At 50.3% G+C, this 25190-nt stretch overlaps 1 protein-coding gene across 1 annotated transcript; it reads left to right on the top strand.

Moving 5' to 3' along the window:
* Nucleotides 1-7795: 7795 nt before the first annotated feature.
* KAZALD1 (Kazal type serine peptidase inhibitor domain 1) lies at nucleotides 7796-10896 on the top strand. Its single transcript, XM_010974513.3, is given in 5 exon segments — nucleotides 7796-7822; nucleotides 7824-8334; nucleotides 9480-9640; nucleotides 9724-9871; nucleotides 10058-10896. Coding segments are annotated over 5 exon segments (942 nt in total). The 3' UTR covers nucleotides 10153-10896.
* The last annotated feature ends 14294 nt before the right edge of the window (nucleotides 10897-25190 follow it).

Genomic DNA, 25190 nt, shown 5'->3' on the forward strand with positions numbered 1-25190 from the left:
GGGCAGGAAGGTGCACCCTCTCCACAGGTCTCCCACACACTTCCCAAGGGCTTGACTGAAGGACTTGTATTCTTAAATGATGGCCCCAACTTCGCTTTCTCGGAGAGGCTTCCTTGACCCCCTCTCCTCCAAGTCAATTATTATTCTTGCTCATTGCCCCAACATATTTTTCGGTGTATGTACCACATGCATGCTTTTACCTTTATTTGTGTGGTTATATCATTGTCTCCTTCACTGAACTGTGGGTTCCACGGGGAAGGGACCCGTCGCTGTACTCACCGTAGGCTCTGGAGCTCCTTCAGTAATTGTGTGTTGAATGAATGAGTGAGCAACAGGCTCATTCCCTGTGTTTTTATTGCAACATCTACTTCCTGTGTAAACTCTTCCCACCCCTTCTTAAAAACCCTCCTAGCACCTGCACTCTTTTTTCTAATTCATATTATAATGGTAGCTTATTATTTCAGTGATTATCAGTTCAATGTCTTCTCCCCCTTGAGGCCATAAGCTCCTGGAGGGCAGGCAGGGCCTGGGCCCACAGCTGCCTCCAAATGCCTGCCAGCTGAAAGCGCAGCAATTACATTATGGTGTCTGAGGACTCAAAAGACTTGGAGCTCTTCCAACCCTTCTTTTGGGGATTCCGTGGCCTGGAGAGGCAAAGTGACTTGCCCGAGGTCATACAATGAGCTAGAAGCAAAATCTGGGTGAAAACAACTACTCTTTCCAACACATTGTGATTACTCTCCAAAGCTCACAGCATCTGGGACCCTGGGGAAGCAAGCCTCTTCTGAACGCTGAGGTTTCTAAGCCTTGGAGAATCTGTGGGGTGGTCCCAGGAATCTCTTCCTTTGGCGATAGTAGTCACACAGAACTAAGCCTCTCCCTCTCCCTCCAGGGATTTGGAGCTCAGAGGTGCCCTATACTCTGTGTCAACAGGGGCAAACTCTGTCCATTAAGTCTCAATTCTAATTTCTCTTCTTTGTATGTAAAACTAGGGGAGCCCCATCTCTCCAGGCCTGGAGGGACGTGAACTTACTCTGACCTCCCTCTCCCATCCCCACCCCCTGCTCCACAAGACCAGGTGAAAAAATGATTTGGGCGCAGAAAATGAAGGGAACTACAGAGGAAGTGCTTAGACGGAGAGACTGGGACCTGAGTTCTTCCACCTCATCGCACACCTGATATCACCTCTCTGGAACCCACCTACTTTGGGGGGGGTGAGGGACTGGGTTTGAGGATGGGGGCAAAATCTATACTTGACTAGGTTTTGATGACCGCAAGCTTTCACCTTGCAGATAATGGGGTGAACGGCGGTAAATTCTCACCGACAGAGAGGACTCCCCCGGCCTTAATGAGATAATCAATACTTGTTCTCGGCTTAATTTCCATCTAATTGCTCTTTAACGACGCCGGATAATGGGCCGCCTCCTGTGAGGAGAGAGCTGGCTGGGAATCCGACCCGCCTCGGACTCCCGCCCCTCCTCCCCCGGGCGGGGTGCCCTCGCGCAGGTGGGATGGGGTCGCATCATGCTCCCCCCGCGGAGCTGGAGCTCCCTCCGCTGGTCTCCTCGCCGGGCGCTGCCACCTGCCTGCGGCGTTCTCGGCCCCCGCAGGGGGCGATCCAAGCCTTGGATGCCGGACCCTAGCCAAGCCGCCGGGTTCAGGGCTCCAGGTCACCCACCTGATTAGGCCGCGGAACCGCGTGGTGCCCTCGCTCCCTGAGGGCGCCTCCTTCTCCCTGCTACCTGCCGGGCCAGGCACGTCGTGTCCGAGCTCCCCAGGCCGAGCTGCAGCGCTTCTGGACAAGCCCTTTCCTCTTTCCCTCTCACTTCCATGCACTGCAGGGACAGTGGTCATGAGGCCTTAGGTAAAGCGCTGTTTCTGCACCTAAAGAGGGCTCCGATCATATTTTTCCCTGTGAGGCAGCTGGGCTGCTTCCTGCAAGGGAACCTCGCTGGTCACCACAGACCATTCAAGCAAGGAGGGGCAAGATGTGGAAGGCTGGGGTGGGACCCACAGTTCAGTGGCACACAGTGACCCCAACAGAGAAGCACTTTGGCCTCAGGTGCCCAGATGCTGTGACCAACGAGGTACCCCATCACCTCCCTACTTCCTGATCTTCTGCTGTCTGGGCACACACTCGCCTGCATTTCTACAACTTGGCTCCGAATATGGGGTATTTAAATTTATAAGACACCAGCTGCAGTTCTAACTCCAGCTGCACTGGAGTTAGGCTGATAAAGATACAGTGATATTGTTAGGATAATGTGATGGTTAGAATCAGGCCTTGAACATAAGCAGCTCCAGGTTCAAGTCTCGGCTCTGTTGCTTACTGGTCAGTGTGACAGTGGGCAAATTTACCTCCAGGTCTGAACCTCAGTCATTTAAAGAGTAAGGTTAATAACCCTACCTTTGTGAATCTGAAACAAGCTAATGTAAGTAAATTGCTTGCCACAGTGCCTGGCACCCTGGAACCATTATTTTCTGTAGTGTTTTTTGGGGGGGGGCGTAGGTAATTAGGTCAGAGTCAGAGATAGAAGTTTGGGAATCATTTGGACATTATGTAAAATAATGGTGGGTGGAATAAGGAATCACTGTAGGGATATCAATGGGAAGTTATCTCATTCGCCTCACAGAAAATTGTCTTCAAGTAAAAAGTCAGATGGGACTGACAAGCCTGCTGCTTTGGAGAACATCACCTATAATAATCAAATCTTCCCTTCTAAGTGTGCCATAATAAAAAGTGGACTTCAACTGGTGAATCTGGGACTCTCCCCATGCCCTTATCAGGTAGATGCAGAGTATGAAAATGTGTGAAAGTATTTATCTTTCCTAACAACTAGCCCCCCTTCCCTTTAATGACTCTGGATAATGATTGAAAAAGCAACTTATATACTAAATATCTAGTATTATCTAGTATTATAGATTCTACTAGCTTTTCCTTTGTCATAAGTTTTAGCCTCTCATGTTCCAGAAGACCCACTTACTCACCTTATGGTTATAGAACTCTATACATGGGATAAATTTTCAATGATACACACACACACACACACACACACACACACACACACACATATAAAAACTAGTGAAATCTGAATTAAGCTCCATAGTTTAGTTAATAGTATTGTGGCAATGTCAATGTCTTGGTTCCGATAATTATACTATGATTATATAAAATAGTATCATTGGGGTAGGGTGAGTGAAGAGTACTTGGGGAACTTTCTGTACTATCTTGCAACTTCTATTCATGTCTAAAATTATTTCAAAATAAGGTTTTTTAAAAATCTAAGGGAAGAAATCCTGGTCATCACAGAATCTAAGGCTCTAAAATATTTATGTAATGGCTAAAACTAAAAAGACCAACATTACCAAGTGTTGGCAAGGATGTGGCACAATGGGAACTCTCATAAAGTGCTGGTGACTATGTAAATTGATACAGTCACATTGGAAAAATGGTTTGGCAGTAACTATTGTTGAATATATGCATATCACATGAAGCAGCAATTCCTTTCCTGGGTGTATCCTAATTTATATAAATTTCAAAACCAAGTAAAATTGGCATACAGGGTTAGAAGTGGTTATCTAGGGGGAAATGGAGGGATTAATGATTGGGAGGGGGCATGATAGGGGCTTCTGGAGGTGTTAACAATGCTGTATTTCTTGGCCTGGATGATGATCACATGAGTGTTCATTTTGTAATAATTAATCAAACTCCACATCTATTTCGTGCATTTTTCTCCGTGTCTTCCTTATACTTCAAAATGGAAAAAGGAAGTTAAAAACAAAGAGAACAGAAATGTAGAAAGAGTCTTAATGATTTAAACATCTTTTCTAAGCTTATCAATATAAAATGTGGTCGTCAGGTCAGATGGAGTTATGGTTTCCATCTCAAAGGTAGATGAGAAACTGGGGGTTTAGGGGGGAATTGCCTACTGTGATATAAGAAAAGTAAACAAGAAAATTTTCACCTGATTTCTTTCTACATATATTAAAGCTCATTCAGCTTGCCTTAATGCCTTGATATTACAGAGAACTCGTCTTCCGGATATTCCAAATTTCATCTGGTAACATTTTTTGTAGCTAAATTATAATGCTTATCCCCCCTCCTGGCTGTCCCAACTTTCTACATTTATCTCAACATCTTAATTTACTTATAAAAATAGCTTCTACTTTTTTATTATGAAAAACAATTTTACAAAAAGAGGAATAGTGAACATTACGCTCAACCATTTGCCTCATTCCAGATTCTCTTACGGTGTTTACTGATGATATATATGATAAATATTTACACAGCTGTGATCAGTATCCAAATACTTCTCCTTTTCACTTAACCTTATTTTCCTACACATATTTTTCATTTTGACTGAGTTCATCTATTTGTCATAGTAGGTAGCTGCAAGGTATTCCTCTTAATTACCTATGATGAGCCCTTTTTTGACTTAACTGATTCTAATGCTCACAGGAAGCACAATTCCTCTATACCCATCTCTAATGGGTCAGTCCGGATCATTTGTTTCACTTCTGCTTCTTCCTTAAAGTTGCAACCATATTACTTTCACCAGATGTGTCAAACCAGGGTTCAAGAAGTGACAGGTTAGAATGGATGGGTCCTCCCAAGATGTTTCTTACCAAGTTAATGATCCTTTATGACTTGTTTCATCTTATGTTGTTCATTTGTCTAGGACCCATTTCATTCTATCATTATATTTAACAATTATCTCATGGGTTAGTGGCTGAAAGAAAGTGAAGTTATGGTAACCTGTTTACTCCAGGCTATGTATGATTCACAGTGGAAAGCAAACTACATTCTATACCTCATTCCTTCTTCAGTACAGGCATCTACAGGAAAGAGTGAGAAGGGGAAAGAGGCAGGATTATCTGATCTTCAAGAAATTTTAACTTCACCCTCCTCCTCTGAATTGAGTCTCCCTCATGTTGATGCAAAGGATGCTGCCACCTGGCTTGTCTCCTTGCAGTACTCACATCATCTGAATTAAGAGGTTCCTTTTCCCATAGTCCACCAGTTTTGCACGATCTGATCAAATCGAGTCAACATTTTCAAACTATAAATATGCAAAAATTTTGGCTACTTCTTTACTATTTATGTGACTAGATTATTACTGAATGTGTTTTGGAGCCTTAATGGATAAAGTGTCAGATGACGAGTATCTTGGGAAGTATTGAGACTTTAAAATTATATTATGCCAAAAATTCCCTTCTAACAGTATTTTTACAACATGTAGAGTTTTCCTGGAACAAATCTCTACTTAAATAACTCTTGTATAGTCAACATCTTTGGTGCCCATTGTATACTCGGTCATGTTTGCGTCTCCAACCGCCTGACCACCAGAGGGCGCCGGTTCCCTGTCTATCCAGCCTTTGTCAGCGACTCCGATAATCCAGGTAAACTTGACTTTCACACTTAGGAAAAGTCTTTCACATTTAATCCACAAATATTTACCAAGAATTTACTGTGCCTCTAGGAGTGGGGCTAAGTTCACAAGATACAGTGGTGAGTTAGGCACAATTCCTAATACCAGACACTAAGAGCATAGCAAAGACTGAAAGTAAACAATCGGCTACAGTAAAGTGGGGTAAATGAAGAGTTTATAGATCTGTGGAGTTTGTTATTTAAATATTGGCTCTTGGTTTTAGAAGCCGGTAACAATTCATTAAGAGATTCCGGCTTGCTTCCGCTCTGTATCCCGGACTTCGATCTCCTCCCTCAAGGTATTTTTTAAGAAAGAGCCACACTTCTCCTTGTGTTGCTCCATTAGTCAGCTCCGCAACTTCAAGTACCACCCCCACCTCCCACCCAAACCTATTTTTTTTTCCCCAGGACTTTCTGCCGTTATCTTACTGTTCCCTTCTGCCCCGGGTCGACACTTCAGTTGCCCCCGGGACCTAGTTAGGGGCATTACCCACAACTGTCAGCCACACCTGGCTCCACCCATTCTTTTTCCGGTTTAAAACCCGCGGGCTTTTCCTGTTCTGAATTCCTACACTTCCTGTTTGATTCTCGCGACAGTTGCGAGACCTCGCGTGAAGTTTGCTTCTCTTCCCTCTTTCGCGTTTTAGAGACCAGGTGACTGTGTGCATGCCAGTGCCCATCTTAGAGCTCGTCTGTTCAGGAGTGACGTGTAGGCGGCTAGGGAACCCCTAAGTAAAAGGGCTTGGCCGAGTTCGGGTCCGGAGGGAGAGTCACTGACCGCTTCCGAGAGCTGGATTCCCGGGCCCCTAGTGCGCATGCGGAGCCGATCCCCCAGGGCGGGCCCGAGGCTGAGGCCCGGCCCCAAACTTCGAGGTTGCTTCAGAGAACCATACTCAAGCTGTGCCTCCCGGGGCCAGGTTCTCATAGACCGAGCGTGACCAAATGTTGTCCCCTCCTTGGCTGCAAAGCTCAGTTTTTGCCCCCTACAAATTGGATTGCAGCGTGGCTTCCGTAAGCCGCTTGGAGCAGGCCGGGGCGGGGCCTGGCAGACCACCGGTAACGCAGGCGGACCTCCAGGAATGTTCTCCTCCCCGCCCCCAGCCCAAAGTGCCACGGTGGCGCTGGTGGCCGTCGCGAGACCGAATGTCTCCGGCCCTGCCAGCTTCACAACCACAAACTGTAATTCTGACTCGGAGCGAGGCCGGCTGGGGAGGCGCCCCGCCCACCTCTCCCTGTGGCTGCTAGTTGGCTCAGACCTCTAATCACCCCGCTCCTAAACGGGTTGAAGCACCTGCCGGATGTGGGGAGGGAGGAGGAGGAGGCCACATGTGAGGAGGCAGATGTAAGTGCCGAGACAAGGTCGGCGCCTTGGTGGGGAAGCGGAATGGACAAACCTGCAATCGCCCCTGGGAAGCCGGCCCTGGGATGCGGGGAGACGATGATGGTTGGCCTTGCCCTCCAGGAGCACTCAACTTGGCACCCGAGCACCTACCTGCCGCCCGTTATGCAGCTGCTCTAGCGGATGGGACTGTAGAGTCAGATGGGACTGGGCCTAGCCTTTCAGTCAACTCTTGAAGCTTCCCAGCCACCCCGAATCCTCATCCCTACTCCTAACCCTCACTCCACCCTGTCTCTAGTCCTTTCCAACTTGGGTGTCCGGTTACTGCTCTTCTGTTCTTACTGTGACTTTGGCCCAGGCTAGGGGGAAATGGCTCAGGAGGGTCCCGTGCGGCTGCATAAAATTGGCAGCTTCAGAAACAGGGAGGAGGTGGGGTGTGAGACTTCGAGGGGCGGGGAGAGGAGGCGGAGGAGCTGCTCTCTGAGTGCAAGTCCGTGGACTCTCAGAGATCCTCAGGTCGGAGCAGAGGTGGCCAGCAGGCCCACAAGATTTCTTTCCACTGCCAGTTTTTTCGGACCGGAGTCACAGCTGTTCTGAAGGGCTTAATCCCGGCCACTAGGTGAGCTCTCTGGGCCCCAAGCCATCACCCCCCACCCCCACCCCCCACACAAACACCTTATTCCCTTTCTACCCTTATTAACAACTCCTTACTTCTCCTGAGGCCACCATCCCCATCTGCCTCTAGGCCAGGAAGCTTCAGAGTTGGATGGTGATGGTGGTTGGTGGTGGGGGGTGTGTGTGTGTGTCTGAACTTTATCACCCCCTCCTCTCACCTCTCTCCAAACTCCAAGACCAGCCCAATCAGTTACCACCCAGTATAACTGGATGACCCCTAGAGGTCACTTTGCCTCTCTGTTGAGGGTCTATTTGACTCCCAGGTAGCAGGGGAGGGGGTACGAGGAACAGTGATGTTGCTTCTGACCTCCTGATCTGGCTTCCCTCTCCGGCAGGGTGCCACGCACGCGCTGATGCCCCGAGTGCTCGCAGGGCTTCCAGCTAATCATGCCACAGCCGCCCGCAGCTGCCTTGGTGCTGCCCCTGCTGCTGCTACTGATGGTAGTGCAGACGCCGCCCCTGGCTGGCGCGCGGGCGTCCTCGGGTCCTGATTACCTGCGACGCGGCTGGCTGCGGCTGCTGGCGGAGGGCGAGGGCTGCGCTCCCTGCCGGCCAGAAGAGTGTGCCGCGCCGCGGGGCTGCCTGGCCGGCCGGGTGCGCGATGCGTGCGGCTGCTGTTGGGAATGCGCCAACCTCGAGGGCCAGCTCTGCGACCTGGACCCCAGCGCCCACTTCTACGGGCGCTGCGGCGAGCAGCTTGAGTGCCGGTTGGACGCAGGCGGCGACCTGAGCCGCGGAGAGGTGCCGGAGCCTCTGTGCGCCTGCCGCTCGCAGCGCCCGCTCTGCGGTTCAGACGGCCGCACCTACGCGCAGATCTGCCGCCTGCAGGAGGCGGCCCGCGCTCGACCGGACGCCAACCTCACCGTGGCGCACCCAGGGCCCTGCGAATCGGGTACGCGTGGCCCGGGGCCCTGACCGCCGGCACTTGGGGTTCCCCAAGGCATTGCTCCCCGACCCCCAGCTGCACTGGTCTTTGGCCAGCGGAGCGGGAAAAGATCAGGCCAGGAAATCTGCTGTCAGGGTTGGTATGCAAGGGCCACAGCCTGAAGGTGCGAGTCCTAAGCCTTGTCGATAAACTTCGTGCTCTGAGGCGCGTGAAAGCTCTAGACCTGGTTGGCAGAGACCAACTCTCTGAGGGAGCAGGCGCATAGCTGACGCTTGGCTTCAAAACTGATCGAGTGAAGAGATTCTCAGACTTTGCCCAGACCGCTGGAATCCAGACAGGGAGACGGGTTCCTGTGAGATGCAATCAGGTTTCGTTTGGGCAGCGGCTTCATAGGGCAAGTAGAGCAAGAGCCTAGTTAATCCAGTCTCCCCCCCTCTCTCCGTGTCCCCCACCTTCTTCTGCGTTTAGGGATTAATGAAGGAAGGGGCTCTTCTAACTCCCCTCCCTCCCTCATCCCAGGGGGTTGAGGGCCACTGAAGTCTCAACTTTTCTTTGGCAGCTTTAGTAGCTTTCACTTCCGGAGCCCCTTTGAGGGGTCTGGCTTGCTGAAGTTGCGAGGAAAACAAACACCCTGCAGGGGTCCCAAAACTTTCCCCCACAGCTAGGCTTTCTGCCCACTGCCCAGATCAGTTTCAGGGTCTCTGCCTTGGCCACATGATCCCCACTGAGGATGGGGTGGGGAAAGTGCTGCTCTTCAGGCCTTTGGCAACTGTACTTGGTTGCAGAAGGGGGAGGATGGGGTGGGAGAGGGAGGTGTTGATTACAAGTACAGCAGGATAGGGGCCCAGAGGGTGGAATGAGGACAGGGGAGCAATCAGGGACAGAGTGTGGCTGTCAAGCTGAAGTGTGGGTCTCAATGCTTGTTTGTGCATCTTATCTACCTGTACATTTCCATCTCTGCATTCCTACCCTTGTGTGTACCTGCATCTTTGTATATATCTGTGTATATGTGCCTTGTCCTGTTTATGGATGTTTATTTACCTCCATATATATTATGTTCCTTCACAAACATGTTCACAATGGTTTGTCTATGGGGCCTTGCTGGGCTGGATATGTCATCCTGTTCTCAGGCCTCCCACCTCCATCCCCAGAGCCCCAGATAGTGTTGCACCCATATGACATTTGGAATGTGACGGGGCAGGATGTGATCTTTGGCTGTGAGGTGTTTGCCTATCCCATGGCCTCCATCGAGTGGAGAAAGGATGGCTTGGACATTCAGCTGCCGGGGGATGACCCCCACATCTCTGTGCAGGTAGGGGCAGGGAGCAGAGGCCTCCCCAGGGCAGCCCAAGACCCCCCCTAGAAGCATGCTGCTGACTCCTCCTCTGGCTCCAGTTTAGGGGTGGACCCCAGAGATTTGAGGTGACGGGCTGGCTGCAGATTCAGGCTGTGCGTCCCAGCGATGAGGGCACCTACCGCTGCCTGGCCCACAATGCCCTAGGCCAGGTGGAGGCCTCAGCTAGCCTGACAGTGCTCACACCAGGTAAGTGGGAGCCCTGAGCTCTGGGGGCTGGGGGAATGCTAGTGGATTTGGGGCCTTGAATGTGCATCCATGTGTGTATGTACATGTGGGTGCACACACAAGCATGGCTTTCCCACAGACTGGGATACGTAGGCACTCACAGCCTTGCTTTCCTGTTCTCTCTCCTTTGTCCACGTGTGTTTGCAGAACAGCTGAACTCCACAGGCATCCCCCAGCTGTCATCCCTGTACCTGGTTCCTGAGGAGGCGGCTGAGAGTGAAGAGGGCGAAGATTACTACTAGGTCCGGAACCCTGGCCCATGGGGGTGGGTGACTGGGGATAGTTTTCATCCCTGCTCTTGAAAAAAAACTGGAATAGGGGAGCAGAGCCCCTTCACTGATTACTTTAATGCCCTGAAGTAGGGAAGATGTGGCAGTGGGTGGGAGGGACCAAAGTTGGAGGAGGGTAATGAGAGAAGCTGAGACTAGGGGAGGTGGGATGCAGAGGAGCCCATGCAGGAGATGCTCTGGCCAGGACAGTCTCCTGAGTAGATCAGCCAGGAGGAAGGCAACAGCTGCCTGCTGGTCTTTAGCCAGGTGGGGGTTGGGGGGAGCAGAGCAGACACAAAGGGGTGCAGACACCAGGATCCTCCACTTCTTTCTGGCAGCATTTGCTCCAGCCCTGCTCAGCCAGTCTTTAAAGTGCTCTTCTTCACAGATCCTGCTGTTATTTTCCTAGTTGCCAATCTTTGTCTAACCTCAACTTACCCTTCCTCAAACTCACCTTCTTGAGATTTTCTCTTTCCTAAGTCCAAATTGTACTTACTAAGGTCCTCTTTACTGTTTGCCATCTGCTGTCCAGGAGAGCACGATGGAGCATGATTTAGTTCAGTGCAGTAAGATGGACATTTGGTCATGCCTAATTTCTCCTGTCCTTTTGGAAACTCCATGAGGGCAGCGCCATATCTTATACCACTCTGTATTGGACAATGCCTAGCACAGGACTAGGCACAGTAGGCACACAATAAAGATTTATGAACAAGCTGAGATGCAGATGGTTCATGCAGATTTGCACATGAAGACTGCGTTTTTCTGGGAGGCCTCCCAGGGTAGTAGGACTCTGGCTTCCAGAAGCGTGTCTCTAAGCACATGCCTGCCAGATGTAGAGGAAGCTTACACTGGGGCCTGGCCCACCCTCTAGGGTGGAAGGCTGGAGCCATCTGGTTGGAGGGAGGGTAACCTCCTGGTCTGCACTCCACTGGGGCGGGTCTAAAGATAGATCGCCTGCCCCTCTGTCCCCTCCCCAGGCAGAGTGAGGAACCAGGTCTATGTGGGTAGGACCCAGATTGAAAGCATAAACTGGAATGAGGGAGAAGTTCAGTCACATGTATGGGCTGCACCCTAGATTCCCCTACCAACACACCCATTTTCCCGCTGAACCCAGAAAAAGTCATAGTAAGCTTGTTTCCTTATCTGTCCCAACTGTGCCATGCCCTACCTGGCTGGAGGTCCCTCATGGAGACGTGCCTTTCACTCCGGAAATCTCTCTCCACACTCTCCTTACCTAGCCCAGGAACACTGATGAGACACAGTGTTTATTGACTGAAAGAGAAAATGAAAGCTTAAGTTCGTGAAGTCAAGACCCTGTATGTGAATGTCATTGGCCTCCTATGCGCCTGGGCTCCGCCCAGAGCCTGGCGCCACAACAGGAGAAGTCACATTTGGCTCAGTGTCTGAGCTTGTCTTCTGGGGCCCAAAGCAGGGAGCTCAGCCTCTTGGGAGGGGCGTGGTCCGGAGCCCCAACACAAGGGCTTGGACGTCTCTCCTGCGGAACCTTAGGGCTCCCCCTGGGATAAGGTAAAAGACAACTTTCAGTGCCAAGTCCTGGCTGGAGTCTGGCGTCTCCAGGAGCTGGGTTCAACAGCTTGAGCGGGTTGGATACTTGGGATGAATCCTAAGTCGACTGAGAAAGTAGAAATAGGGATGTGAGCGGTGTGGCATGGGTAGGGAGGTTGTGCTGTTCAGCGTCTGGACCAGAAAGAGGTCTGCTCCGCGCCGAAAGAGGGGACGAGGCTGTGGGTACCGTGGGCAGCAAGACTGTCGTCCCTGGTTTATTCTTCGCCGGCGACTACCGCCCAGCTGGGCTCCAAAGGCGCCCCCTGGCGGGCTTATCGAGTGCAGGCTCCACTCGATCCTAGAGGGTCACACGCGTCTCTCAGAACCCGTACTCTTCAATCGCTTTTCCAACTTTGTAGGATGTTCAGGTGCAGCCTCCTCATAGCCCCAGTTTCCCCCTCTGCAGCCCCTCTGGTTCAGGCCCCACAGCCTGGAATAGGAGGAACCCCTGCTGTGCCATCCCCCACCCCGCCTCACATCCCTCCTCTGCTCTAGCAGACGGACTTTAATAACATCTCTGGAAAGTGACACGCGATTTATTATTAAAGTAATGCGGGGACTAGAAAGGTTTAATAAACGCGCTGCGATGCCGAGGATTATTCACCGCAAATAAATGAGAACGCGGGCGGCGTTTTAATAAATAATTTCCTACCGCTCCCGGGGGAGGAGAGGGGAGAGGGAGGGGGAAGCCAAGCCTCTGCCAGAACTCCCGACTTCGCCTCTCCATAGGTTTCCAAGTCTTCCTCGGGTTTTTCGTCCTGGGTTGCTTACACCCGACAGGAGAGCTTTCAGGAGAAAGCTCTCCTGAAAGTGGTCCAGGTCTGGAGGCAGATGAGGCTCTGTCTCATCCTACTTCTTCCATCTCGGGGTTTTAAGATGAGCCAATGTGCTTCCTTCCGGCTCTGAACCAGTGGTCCGGAGCAAGACCGAATGGGGCAAGAAGAATTAACTGCGACCAGCCCTTCCCAGGCCGAGAGTACTAAATCCTAGCCAGGGCCTGGTCATTCTCCTCCTCGCTTTTGGCTCACCTAGGCTGGGCCCAGGGCAGGATGTGGGGAGTACACCGAAGGGGGCTGTGTGTACAGGTGCATAGATGCCACATGTGTTCAAATGATTCTGACTCCAACTCCCTCCTCAGGCTGTCTGGGGGAATAGGGCCACCGAATCTGGTTGTTCGTTACTATGAAGGCTCCAAAGGTCCTTGAGCCATGCTGGTCTGAACTGAGGGAGTCCAGGTGAAGCCCATACCCTGGCTGGATGGTGAACCAGAGTGGATTGAAGGGCTGAGCAGAACTGGAATCCCAAGGAGAGTCTGCTTCCCTAACAGAAGTCTGGAGGCCCAAGAGGATGAACCTGATTTCAGACAGGGCCGAGACTGCAGACTTTGGGGACCAAGGACTAGTCCACCGTGCTCATGGATAGCAGCAGGAGGGTAAGAGCCTGGGGTACATCGGCTCCCCGAGTTTTATACCTTGGAGACAACATCTCTGGCAACACATCTGGCAACACTTGGGAGCGGAGGATAGTGAAAGAGTGCCATCTGGTGGATATTTCTGGTTGTGGCCGCCAGACCTGGGTTAGGGACCTTGAGACAGTTAAAGTGACTGGAAAACTGAGTAAAAATGTGCTTGGATTTGTATTCATTTATGTATGTGAAGGTGCACATGTATATGTTGTAGGTATGTGATATCTGTTTGTGATATCTATATGTAATATCTATATGCTCATAGTAATGTGTGTGTCTACATGCACTGTAAATGACATGATGTATACCTGTATGTGTGTACATCACAATATATGTAATGTGTGTGGATTATCTAAATGTATATATACGTATGTAGATAACCATGTAGGTGCATATTTTTGTGTACATAAGCACTGTATATATGGATGTGTTGTTATATGTGTACATAGCTGTGTGTGTACATTTATTTGCAAGTACCTATTTCATTATGTGCCGTTCTTTCAACAAATATTTCTTATGTGCCAACACTGTTGTAGGGGCTGGAAATACATCACAGAAAAACACACTGTCCTTGCCCTCATGGTGCTTACACTCTATTCTAAGATGTGCATGTGAATTAATTATATTCATGTATATTTACAGGATTATGTGTGTATAGATGTGTAACTCTGTTTATGTATGTATGTGTGAGGTGTAGACAGGCTTAAATATTCTGGCAGACTTGGGGATTCCCTGTTTTTTTGCTTAAAAGCTCAGGTCCTGTCACCTAGGACTGTAAGTGTGTAGGCAGCTGCAGACAGAGGGAAAGAGGCTGGAGACATAGGCCAGTTACCTCCTAGGATATGTTTTGGTTATTTCCCCAGCCCTCTGAATGACTAGGTCTTTCTAAATAGGGAACAGCTATGTAAATCCACTTAGAATGATGGAATGTTAAAGAAGATCAAGTCTCATCTCTCTGCTCAAAGCAAAGCACCTTAGGAGGGAGGATGATGGGCTGGGGATGGGTTGAAATAGAGTCTAGGGGGCTAGGAGTAGGAATAGGTTCTTGGAGGGCAGCGATGGGGACATTTAGACACTGTAAGAGATCCAGTCAGGGAGGCTGTGATGGAAGCTGTGGGACTCAGTTGCAGATAATGGGGGTGGTTTGAGAACTCATGGGGTAGGGATGAGCTGGTGAATAGAGAAGGGGCCTGAGGGAAGTAATGAGGTCAGGATCAGGGATGGAGTCGGGGGTGCAGATATAGAGGCTCTGGTGGCAGGGTGACAGATCTTGGCACAGAATTTGGAGGCCAGCTCGGATGGAGTCATCCCTCCCTTTCTCCCACCCCTCCCTTCCCGGTGCTGGGCCCCTAGTGTTCTTCTGTAGTCCTCTCTCCTCAAGCTGGGTCCCAAGTATGCTGGGGGCAGAGGAGAAGAGGTTAGGCTCCAGGGCTTGGCCTGGCTTAGGTGACGCACTGGTGGGGGAGGTGAGGCAGAGCTTATAGCACCACTGTCCCATGAAGCCTCGTCCCAGCTACTGGGTCACTGCCTGCCCAGCTGCCATCACCAGCTTCTAGTTCAGGCTCAGCCCAGGGGGTTCAAACAACGGTGACCTGGAAAAGGTCACAGAACATCCTCTCCCCTCACCACACACACATTCCTGGGACTGACTTGGGAAAGGTGCTTCTAAATCATCCCTTCCTTCCCTCCTTTTGCTAGATGTTTTCCCTACACAGTCAAGGCCAGAAGGCTTCAGGTGACACCTCACTCTTGGTCTGTCCCCTTCCTTCTCAACCTCCTGTGCTGGACTGCTTGATCCTAAAGTCAGGGTTTCAGTCCCTTCATTGCCTCTCCTCCCCTCCTTCAGTCCCTCTTTTCTTCCCAGGATTGAGATCTTAGGTCCCTGGGCTGTGACCTCACTGGTTGGGGGTGTGGGGGAGTGGTTGCAGACACAGGTAAATTCCTGGCCTGGCTTTATTTTCAATATTTTCTCTGCCATGTTGGCAACTGAAAGCTTTCTGAACACAGTGAACAGTTATGAAAATCAGTTTTGGTGACAAATGTTACCCCCAAATCAAGTTTCACCCTTACTCCTTGGTAGGCAGTGCACGATGGGAGGCAGGATGGACTTGAGGGTACTGAAATGGGGTCTAGTGTCCCCTGGGAGAAAAGACAGAGTCTCTATGAGAAGTGATGAGGCCTCCCAGGATGAGAGTTGAGCACTCCAGGGACAATTGCCTTCTGCCTCCCGCCAGCCTCCCACCCCTACCCCAGATCACTGGAGCAGGGCCAGAGAAGGTCCTACAGGCCTTCTGGACTTATCTGGCCCTCACAGGGACCCAGGTTCTAACTCTGGCTTCCCATGCCCACTGTGTGAACTGGTCAGAAGGGGTTAAATTCTGGAGGCAGTAGTGGGTATCTCTAGAGGAAGTGGTCTCTGAAGATGAAGGTCTTTGGGAGCAGAACTGGGGCTCTGAGATCAAGACTAGGCTGGCGAGGAGACATGAAGTTTTGTGGCACTGCTTTCTAAGTAGATACCTTGGGAGAGTTTCTAAGCTTCACTTCTGCTGTGTCCTCCTCTCCAAAATAGTGATGAAACTTCCTCTTTAAGGGTTGTTATGAGATTAGAGATCTTATGAGATGTGTCTGAAATACAGTAAGTATTCAACAAATGGTCAGTTTTACTCTCACTATTTCTGGGTGGATGAGCTGCATGGAAATGGGGCAGGGTACCTCACAGAGGGCTTCTTGCTGAAGTGTGTGTGTTGGAGGATGGGGTATTACAGTCTTGGTGCTTGCCTGAAGGAGGCCTGAAGAACTAGGTCTTAAGAGGAGCGGAAGGGCTAAGGCACGGTGGGGTTGGGTAGGGACTGAGCTTCCAGAGAGCTTGGCAGTCTTCACCCTCACCCCTGTCCTCCTCAGGGAGCCCCTGTCAGAACCCAGGGCTCTAGCTCCGGGCTTGGAGGGAGGGGGCGTCCTCCAAACTCACCTCCATCCATCTCTTTTATCTGGGCTGCTGAAGGGCTGGAGCTCCAATGGGGCCTCTGATGGGGAACAGATACAGACCAGGCGGAAGCAGCCGGAACTGTGCTGAACTGGAGCTGAGGACCAGGCCAGGGGGTCAGTGAAGACAGATAAAGCTCAGAGCAGCTGGAGACTCAGGAGACTGTGGGGAGGGGCAGCAGGGGCTGAATGAAGGCAGGCTGTGTCCTGGGAGGAGGCGAGGGCCGGAAGCTTCTGATGGGGACCAGTGTCCATCAAGGACTTCAAATGGTTAGAGGAGGCCTTTAATGACTCTTTGGGAGGAGGGAAGGGGCAGAGCTTCCTCCCCCAGATGTGGCCACAGGAAGAGCAGGGTGCCTGCCAGTGATGAGGGTTGGTCTCAGGGACAAGTTGAGCCTAAGAACAGGCAGACCTCAAGGTCCAGGCCAGAGGCAGGGCTTCTGGGGGCTGCCTTACTTTTAAGGGGAAGATGGGGAAAAGGTTAGTAAGCAATTCTGTGATTTTAGTTACTGTTTTAATTAACTTTGAAGGGCTTGGGGCCTCCCTGAACACCAGGGAGAGAAGCAGAGCAGACGTTTATTTTCCTCTTTTCCCTTTTAAAGACAATTTTATTAAATCACTTTGTTTTCATTCTGGCTTGAACATGGGGTATTTAAATGAAAAAGTAATTATTTCACCTCATTTGTTTATAGTGAGTGGAGAATCAGGAAAGGGAGGGATGCCAGTGAGAGGATGAGGCTGGCAGCTTCGAGCCTGCATATGCGTGTGTGCACATACACATGCCCATACAGACAGGCACACGCAGTTACGTTCACACTCACACCAGCATCATTTGCCACACATTGTCCCTTTCTGCTATGTGTACCCACAGAAAGACCCACCTTGTCCACACCCTCCCAAACTCAGAGCATCCATACCCTCCTGAAGATACACTCCTTTACCACAGCCGTACCTACAGACCAAAGCTCCCTCTCCTCCACGAACACAACACATTGTGCTTATGGTACAGGTATCCCCACAGTACCCCACCCCCAACACACACACACAAACACACACCTGACATATTTAGGCCCTTTCAAGTCTATTGACTTATCACCAGTACACACAGGTTCAGACACACATTTCTCATTCTTAAACACACAAGCGCACCCTGACAAGAAAGCCTGGGGACAAATCTGGGCGTGAGGTGGGATGTGGTCATGGAGAAGGAGGAGGAGTATAACTCTCCCTCTCACTGGGGTCCCTGGGCCCCCAAATCTACTATTCCCTAGGCTACTCCATAAGCTGCTTTCGCCGTACCTGTAACGTTCTTGGAACCACCGCTTGTGACTTTGATTCAGCAGCTCTGGGACAGGATCCTCCCTGACTCCCAGCTGTTCCCCACCTGAGGCAGGGTGGGAGAAGGCCAACAGATCTCCTGGGCTAAGCTGCCCTGGTCCGGACCTGGATTCTAACTCGGGCTTCCCCCCTCCCCACGGCCCTCCCCTTGCTGTGCGGACCAGCGTCAGAGGGGTTAAACCTTCCATTGTGCGCCCCCCTCCGCTCCCACCCCTGGCTGGTACATCAAGGGCCGGGTTCGCGGGAGCCGTACCTGTACTTTGTCTTCATCTGTCACCGCTTCTGACAGTCAGATACATCTTGGGGTGGGGCGTAGGGGGCGGGGGAGCAATAATTAACCTCTCCCGCCTCATACCCCAAATGCGGCTGCCTAGGCAGCCGGCCGGCCTTGGTTGCAGCAGGGTCTGTGGGAGAGAAGAAAGAGGGAAGGAGGTGGGGGAGATGCGAAGGGAGAAAGCGGGAGAAACTAGAGAACGGAGCAGCGAGGAAGGGAGAAAAGGCCCTGACGTTTTTATTGCCCTGCCAACCTCTTTTCTGTACCCTTCCTTCCACTCTCTTCCTGGAGAAACAAGGGGAGTTGGGAGAGGTGATTAGAGGGATGGGAGAAAGCCAGGCACACTCTCAGACTCACCACCTCCCCCTCCTATCTCAGGAGTTCAGGCCCCTCTTTGAAGACCTGGAGGCGAATCTGGGAGAACAGTGGTGTAGGGGAGCTTCCTTCATATACTAGCTTTGCACAGGGACATAGCCTAAGAGTGTGTTGTATGGTGTAGAGGTGGTTAGGGAAACCATGCTGTGTTTCACATTTATGGCAGATGACTAAAGCTTGTGTTAAGGATTAATTGTTCTTCTAGTCAGTGAAGGGGGAAGGGTCTCATCTTATTTCCAGAGAAGGCAAGGGACGCCAATGCCAAGGGACTGGGGATTAAAAGGACTCCAGATTTGGGGTGGGAGACAGAGGGTGCTTCTAAAAAGTAAAGTTAGGCCCTGGAGATGGCTGGACTCAGAGCTCTGATAAGAAGATGAATTTGTCTTGGGCTAGGTCCTTGGATGAGGCAGGTGGGACTCAGGGTCAGGCAAGAATCACCTGCAGCCAAGGAGAGGAACTTGAATATAGAGTATCCCCAGCCAGGCATCTGTGTGCCCAGGAAGGAGGAGGGAAGCAGCCAGGACAGAAAAAGAGGTGTTGATGTCACTGCTGGGGCTGCCGGGGGGCGCAGAGGGAAAGGGCCCTGCCTTTCCCCTGGGCAGCCCAGAGGCCAAGAGATTCTATCTTCTTCCATCTCTTTGAGAAGTTATTAGTCAAATCTGTCATCTGCAGTGTCTGAGAAATAGGACCTTTTCTCTAAGGCTCCTGATTGAGTTGTGGACTCAACATTGTCCATGAGTCAGGATCCCTGGTTCTCACTCTGGTTCTGCCACTTGCTAGCTGTGGGACGGAAGATAAGTCATTTAACCTCTCTAGACCTCAGCTTTCTCTTTTATAAAGTGGTAGGAGAGGGGTGGGAGGACTGATAAGACAAACTCTGTAGACACTGTCAATACCCATGCCCTGTAATCAGCTGTGCCCCTCACCTCCCGTAACATGCACTGAACACCCCCCCACCCCTGAGCAGCTCATACACAGCCTGAAAGGTCTCTCTCTCTCTGAGAAATACACGCACGCACGCACACACACACGCACGCACGCACGCACGCACACACAGCCTCCTTGCCCCATGTACTGTGCATCCCTGGACTCCCAATCATCTATGAAATTTGCTGTGGTTGGGAAGGAGCCCGGAGCCAGGGCACCCCAACAGAACAGCTGACTCTATGTATTTCTGTCAAAAGACAAAGAAAAATGCCCAGCACAGCTGGAGAGTGGAGCACGAAGGCAGAAATTTTGCACTGGAAAGGGCTTGCAGAAGGGGAGAGGAGGCAGGAGGAGAGGGAAGAGAACCCTGGAGAAGTGAGGAGAGAGAGAGAAGGAGAAGCCTCAGCTCAGCTGCAGGGAACTGACGCTGAGAGTGAGGAGTGAAACGCTGACAGCCTTGTCAGGAAATCACCTCCAAGCACCCCACACCCTGGTCTGTCAGATTCCATCTCCCCAGGGGAGGAGCCCCTGTGAGTCATGCTGCTGTCTGTCCCCTTGATTCCACTCCCCTCCCCACTAAACACACAGCCCTGCTCCAGGAGAGAGGATTCATTTCTGGCTATTATTTTCTTCACCTGGAGAAGTGCTGTGCATTTTGGCAGCATCAGGGGAGAGGAGAGAAGCAGGAAGTCAAGACTGCCTGGGCTGGGGCCATCTAGGATGGCACTTTGTCCCCCAGAGCAGTGTGGTCCCTAGGACTGAGCTGGTCTTCTCCGCAAGTGTGGCGCTTAAGAAACAAGTGGGGTTTTCTCTAGCAGCATGGAGTCTGGAGCAGCAGGAGCCCCGGAACAAAGCTGGGATCTTGTATAGGCTCAGCCCTGCTGAAGGGGAGGCTTGGAGTTCTGAGCGAATGGCTCAGGCAGTCTTATTTGTGGAATGGAGAGTCTATCTCTTAGCCCTGGAGGTCAGAAATTAGTTTCAGTCTCTTTGGGCATATTCTGGGGTTTCTTCCCGGGCCCTGCTCCCCTTCTGTGGGAACAGGTGTCATGTTCCAGCCCCAGTCCCCACTTGCACTCACTGCCAGAGCTCCACCCATCACCTTCATTAGATAACTTCTTAGTCCGTCTTTTAAAAATCCTTCTATTGTTCTTTACTTTAAAAATATAATACATGAATAAATGCTTATAAAAATTTCACAGTTTCAAATAATCCAGAAATGTGTGGAACAAGAAGTAAAAGCCCTTCTCTCCTCCTTCCCTTTAATCCTACTCTCTTTGCTATAAGTTATTGTGGTTAACAATGTGGTATGTATTTTTCTAGGTCTTCTACTTGTTCACCACACACACACACAAATTAGGTTTTAAAACAATTATTGTATAGATTTATCACGTCGTACTACTATTTGACTATCTACTCTTTTCACTTTAAAAATATCAGGGATATTTGCCAGGCCAGCACATAAGGCTGTACCTCAGTACGTATAGATATATTTCACATGGTACTCCCTGATAGACTTAACCAGTTCCTTAGTGGTGGGCCTTTATGTTGCCACAGTGAACCTCCTTAAGTATATGTCATTTTGCACAAGAATGAGTATTTCTGAGATTCAGATTTCTAAAAGTGGCATTACTGGGTCAAAAGATATGTAGTGTATATCTAACTCTGACTTCTCTTTCAAGCTTGAACCCACATTTTCAAGCAAGAGCCCATAGATGCTTGGAACAGGATGGCCTACTGGTTATTTCCAGGTCAATGTCTCCAAACACTCCAAATGCAAAAAATCCAATATCAAGCTCCTTATCTCTTCCTTTTCATCCTGCTACTCTGCCTCCCAGCCTCCTTGCTTTGGTCAGCATCACCCTATACATGCTGTTGCCCAAGGCCCCACACCTTGAGTCATTGTTACCAAGGTATCTGTGTGTCCAGATTTGCCCAGGATTGTTCAGTGTGTGTCCACTGTCCTGGTGAAATGATTACTAGTACTTCTTTTGTACTCAAAACTGTTCTGAATTGGATAACAAATTATATGGCTGTACTATTCCTCTACATCTCTGATTCCTGTTCAATCCATCACCAAGTCCCACCAACACTCCCTTCATTCTTCCCTCTGTTCCTTTCCCATCCTGTGGCTCTGGATCCCATCATCAGGCTTGGATAAAAACAGCTTCTAACTCGCATCTCCACCCTCCATCTCTCCTCCCTTCAACCCATCCTTCCACTCTGCTGCCCATCTTGTCTTTTTAGGCCACTTCTTTGATCATAGAACTCTCTTGGTTTCCATTGCCTACAAGATTGAGTTCCCTCAAGAGCCATCATAATGCCATAGTTCCCCAGAGCACATATCTCCCATCCCCATAGGTCAGGAATCTATATCACCTTAACTGGAGAAGGGGCAGGAATCAGCCACTGGAAAACTGTTCCATGCCCTGCAAAACTGATGAAGAGAAAAGACTCCCTGTTACCTGAATGAAGCCTAGAAGGTGGCTTGGTGTCTCTCTGAATTCAGATCTTGTGGTGTCCAAAGAGAGAGGCCCCCTTTGGCAACACTCCGTCTTGCTCACGCTTTCTTTCCCTACTCACCCTCTTTATCCCCTGGTGCCATAAAAAATTCCAACTAGTTTTTGCTCCATTTCCTGTTCCAGGGCTGGAGTCTTCAGGGATATCTTTTCATGTTTGGCAGTTTCTGATGGACTCTTACCCAGCTGCTGCCTGCCCACTGTACTCCATGTCAGCTCTGAGCAGTGTCATATATGATCAAAGATCACAGGAACTTTCAGTCCTTGAGTGTGAGAGAGGATGGCAACATGGAGCTCGTGATGTGTATATGTGGTATTGTTAGAGTCAACCCTCAAGCCACTTTAAGCCCCACCCTGGGGGGACGACTCTAGGGAACCTTTGAGGTGGGCCTGGTTAGGACTTCCTCCTATGTCTCCCCCACCTTGTTAACCCCACCTACCTGAGTCTTTGGGATAAACCTCTGGAGAGCTTCAAGCTTAAGGGCACCTGCAGCCTCCACACTCTCTTCCCTGGCATCCCCTTCCTTCACTCACATGTTGCCAAATGGATGGTGAGCTTGAATGGGTCCTGGTGGCCAAACTCCAAGTAGAGGGGGAGACAACCTGGCTCCCTGCCAGCATTCTGTTCATGATAATTTGGCAGGAAAGCACAAGCTGCCTATATCTGCACATCTGTTTATGCCTCTGGCTTGTTATTTATTCTCTGCCTTTGGAAAGCAGAGCCAGAGCACACCTCAACTCTTCCCAAGTTAGATTAACTGGGAAGAAGTCTGGGACACTCAGTCATGACAATTACTGATGTTCATTGAAGGGTATGCCTTCTCCTGCAGCTGCTACTACTTGTCATAGAGATACAGAGGAGAGGAGTGAAGGGGAAGGAAAAGATAGAAGAAGAAGACAGGAGAGGGGAGGGTGTGGAGTTAGAGCCATGGTCATGCTAGGACTACTTAAATCAGGTGAGCTGATCTCTGGCCCACTGGAGAGGGGGAGAGTTGGCCAGTCTTTTCAAACACAATCAATCTGATCTTCCTTCCTGCCAGACACCAGATTTCAGTGTTTGTGTGTTGTTCTTTGTTGGTGTGGGTGAGAATCAATCATGGGGATAAGGTCTTTAACAGAGTTTAGATAGGATAGGCTTCTTGAGGGTTTTCCGGGCTGAAATACCTGGTGGTAGAGAACCAGAAGCCAGGCTCTGTCCCTGGGATTAATAAGGAAAAAGAGTAAGAAGAGGAGAAGGAAGAAGGGACGGAAGGATAAGAGGAAGGGGAAGAGAAGGAAAGAGGAAAGAGAATGTTAAAGAATGGAGAAACGTGTTTGACAGGGAAGAAAGAAGGGTGAGTGAAGGGGCCTGAAAGTTTGGAGATCCTGGAAATGGCAGAGGTGCTATCCTTGGTCCTGACCAATACAGGGTCCGGGAATTGCCCAGAGTCCCTGTCCTGGATGGGGCTCCAAACTCCCTGCACTTTCTTTCGAAGGTGACTGGATAATTTTGAATAATAACAATGAGCTTGAGCCTCATCTGGTGAGAACTGAACCCGCAGGTCTGACTTCTCCCCTTCTCCCTCTCCTGCCTTTCTCCGAAGCAACTCCCTGTGCAGTCAATGCTTCTTGCAGGGGACAGATAGATGTGGGCTCAGAGAACCCTGGGCAGGGCTCCTGGGTACTGGTACAGGCACCTGAGCCCTGGGGGACCTTTGGCCTAAGTGAGGAAAGGTGTGATGGTCTGGGGAGAGGAAATGCTGGCCTGGTCAGATCAAAAGCAGTTAGACCCTGCCAAAAGTCTGGACAGACATTTTGCTTCCCATTTTCTTTCCTACTCCTCTGCAGAACTCAAATACCAACATCATTTTTCCCCCTCCTTCAAAAAGTTGTATGTAATGAGCTGTTCACAGGCAGGCCTTGCACAGATGGGGGTTTAATCAGCTAGAGTCTAAGCACACAAGCATTCCAGCCTAATCCAATTCCCATCCATTCATTAGGGGGAATATTCATCACACAGAGATTACAGCAGAGCCAAAACTCTGAATGGATTCTAAAGAGCTGTCAGTGGAGCAGTAACTGCACCATCCAAGACAGGAGGCCAGACTGTGCGGAGGGTACCTGGCAGCCCCTGGCCATGTTCTGAGACCCATGGTCCTACCAGGCTACTTCAAATGTACTTTTTTGTTTGTTTGTTTAAAGAATCACTGTTTATTGACTCTGGGGCCAGGCACTGAGGGGGAAGATAGAAGAGGAATGTCAACTACACTTGAGAGTCCCTGTTTAGAGGGAAGATATATGGCACCCTGATTTTAGAGAAGCTCCAGTCTGATGGAAGTGACATGGCTTCCACCCTCTGGACTGCTCTCTGAGCTCTCTGAAGAGTGCTGACTTGTAAGTGATCACATATCTTTGTCCTAGAATCTCTAGTAAGAGGCAAGAAGTGGCCTCTTCATGAAGGCACAGGTAGGAGCACGATTCCTACTAGTTCCTACAGCAAATCAGAAATAGAAGTTGGGAATAGAAGGCAGGGTACCGACTCCAGACCAAGGGACACCATTAGTTTCCTTCTGCCATGGAGGGCTGGGCCAGGTAAAGTCAGGGAGAGGGTATAAGTAACCTCCCCAAGGTTGGCTTCTCCCAAATAGATGAGACCCTCACTGATATGAAGGGACCTTCACCTCGTGGTATTGAGAATCTTGAACATTTTCCTGTAGTTCCTCCCCACATCCCTATGTGAGGTTTGGGAAACATATTTGTTCATCACCTCTGGCTTTCCTGATGTCACCCTCTGCCTGCCATTTGCCTTTTGTCTTCCTGGTAGTGGTGGCGGGAGTCTTGCCTTAGGTGGCAAATACTCATCCTAGGATGTGTCTGACCCAAAGGCAAAGCATTCACAGGGCTAGACTTTTGTTTCAAAGCTTGTTGTGCTTCTTAGCACCTTCAGCCCTAGGCATGATCCTGTGGGCTGAGGTGAGCTGGTCCCCTGCAAAGCCTGTCTCCTCTGCCTGGATCCTCTGCCCTTCTACTCACCTGGCCCAGAACAGAAGTATGGAAGAGAGAGAACATGGGACATGAGGCCTACCCTCCTCTAGGGATAAGGAAGAGTTTCCTGAAGGAAGTACACTAAAGCCAAGACCTAAAAGGAAGAGGGAGGCACCCAGGTGTCGGGAGGGCAAGGATTGTCACCCTTGTTGCCCACTTCTGCTCCTTACACCTCTTCTTTTCCAGGCTCCTGGGACCCATTCTTGGCTCAGTGCTCTTCAGTCCAGTTTCCCAAAGTCATTCTTCTCTAACCACACTCTACCAAGCATCCAGTTTCCCCAGGGGTCTCCCAACTCTGGGATTATGCCAGGACACTAACCCCCAGGGATTCAGTTGAAAGACTTCGGACTTGGAGGAGGAGGGCCTAGAGGGGTGGAATCTGGATATTCCTCAAAAGGAAGACACATAGCACTGCCACTCTCAGGTCCATGTGCTCAGGAAAGAATCAGAGAACATCAAGAACCAAGGACAGAGTGCCTGGAGCTGACGGAGAGGACAAGGTCCAGATAAGAAATGAAAAATCAGCTGAACCACTTGATACTTG

This window comes from Camelus dromedarius, chromosome 8 (assembly GCF_036321535.1).
Source record: "Camelus dromedarius isolate mCamDro1 chromosome 8, mCamDro1.pat, whole genome shotgun sequence".
Classification (NCBI taxonomy): domain Eukaryota; kingdom Metazoa; phylum Chordata; class Mammalia; order Artiodactyla; family Camelidae; genus Camelus; species Camelus dromedarius.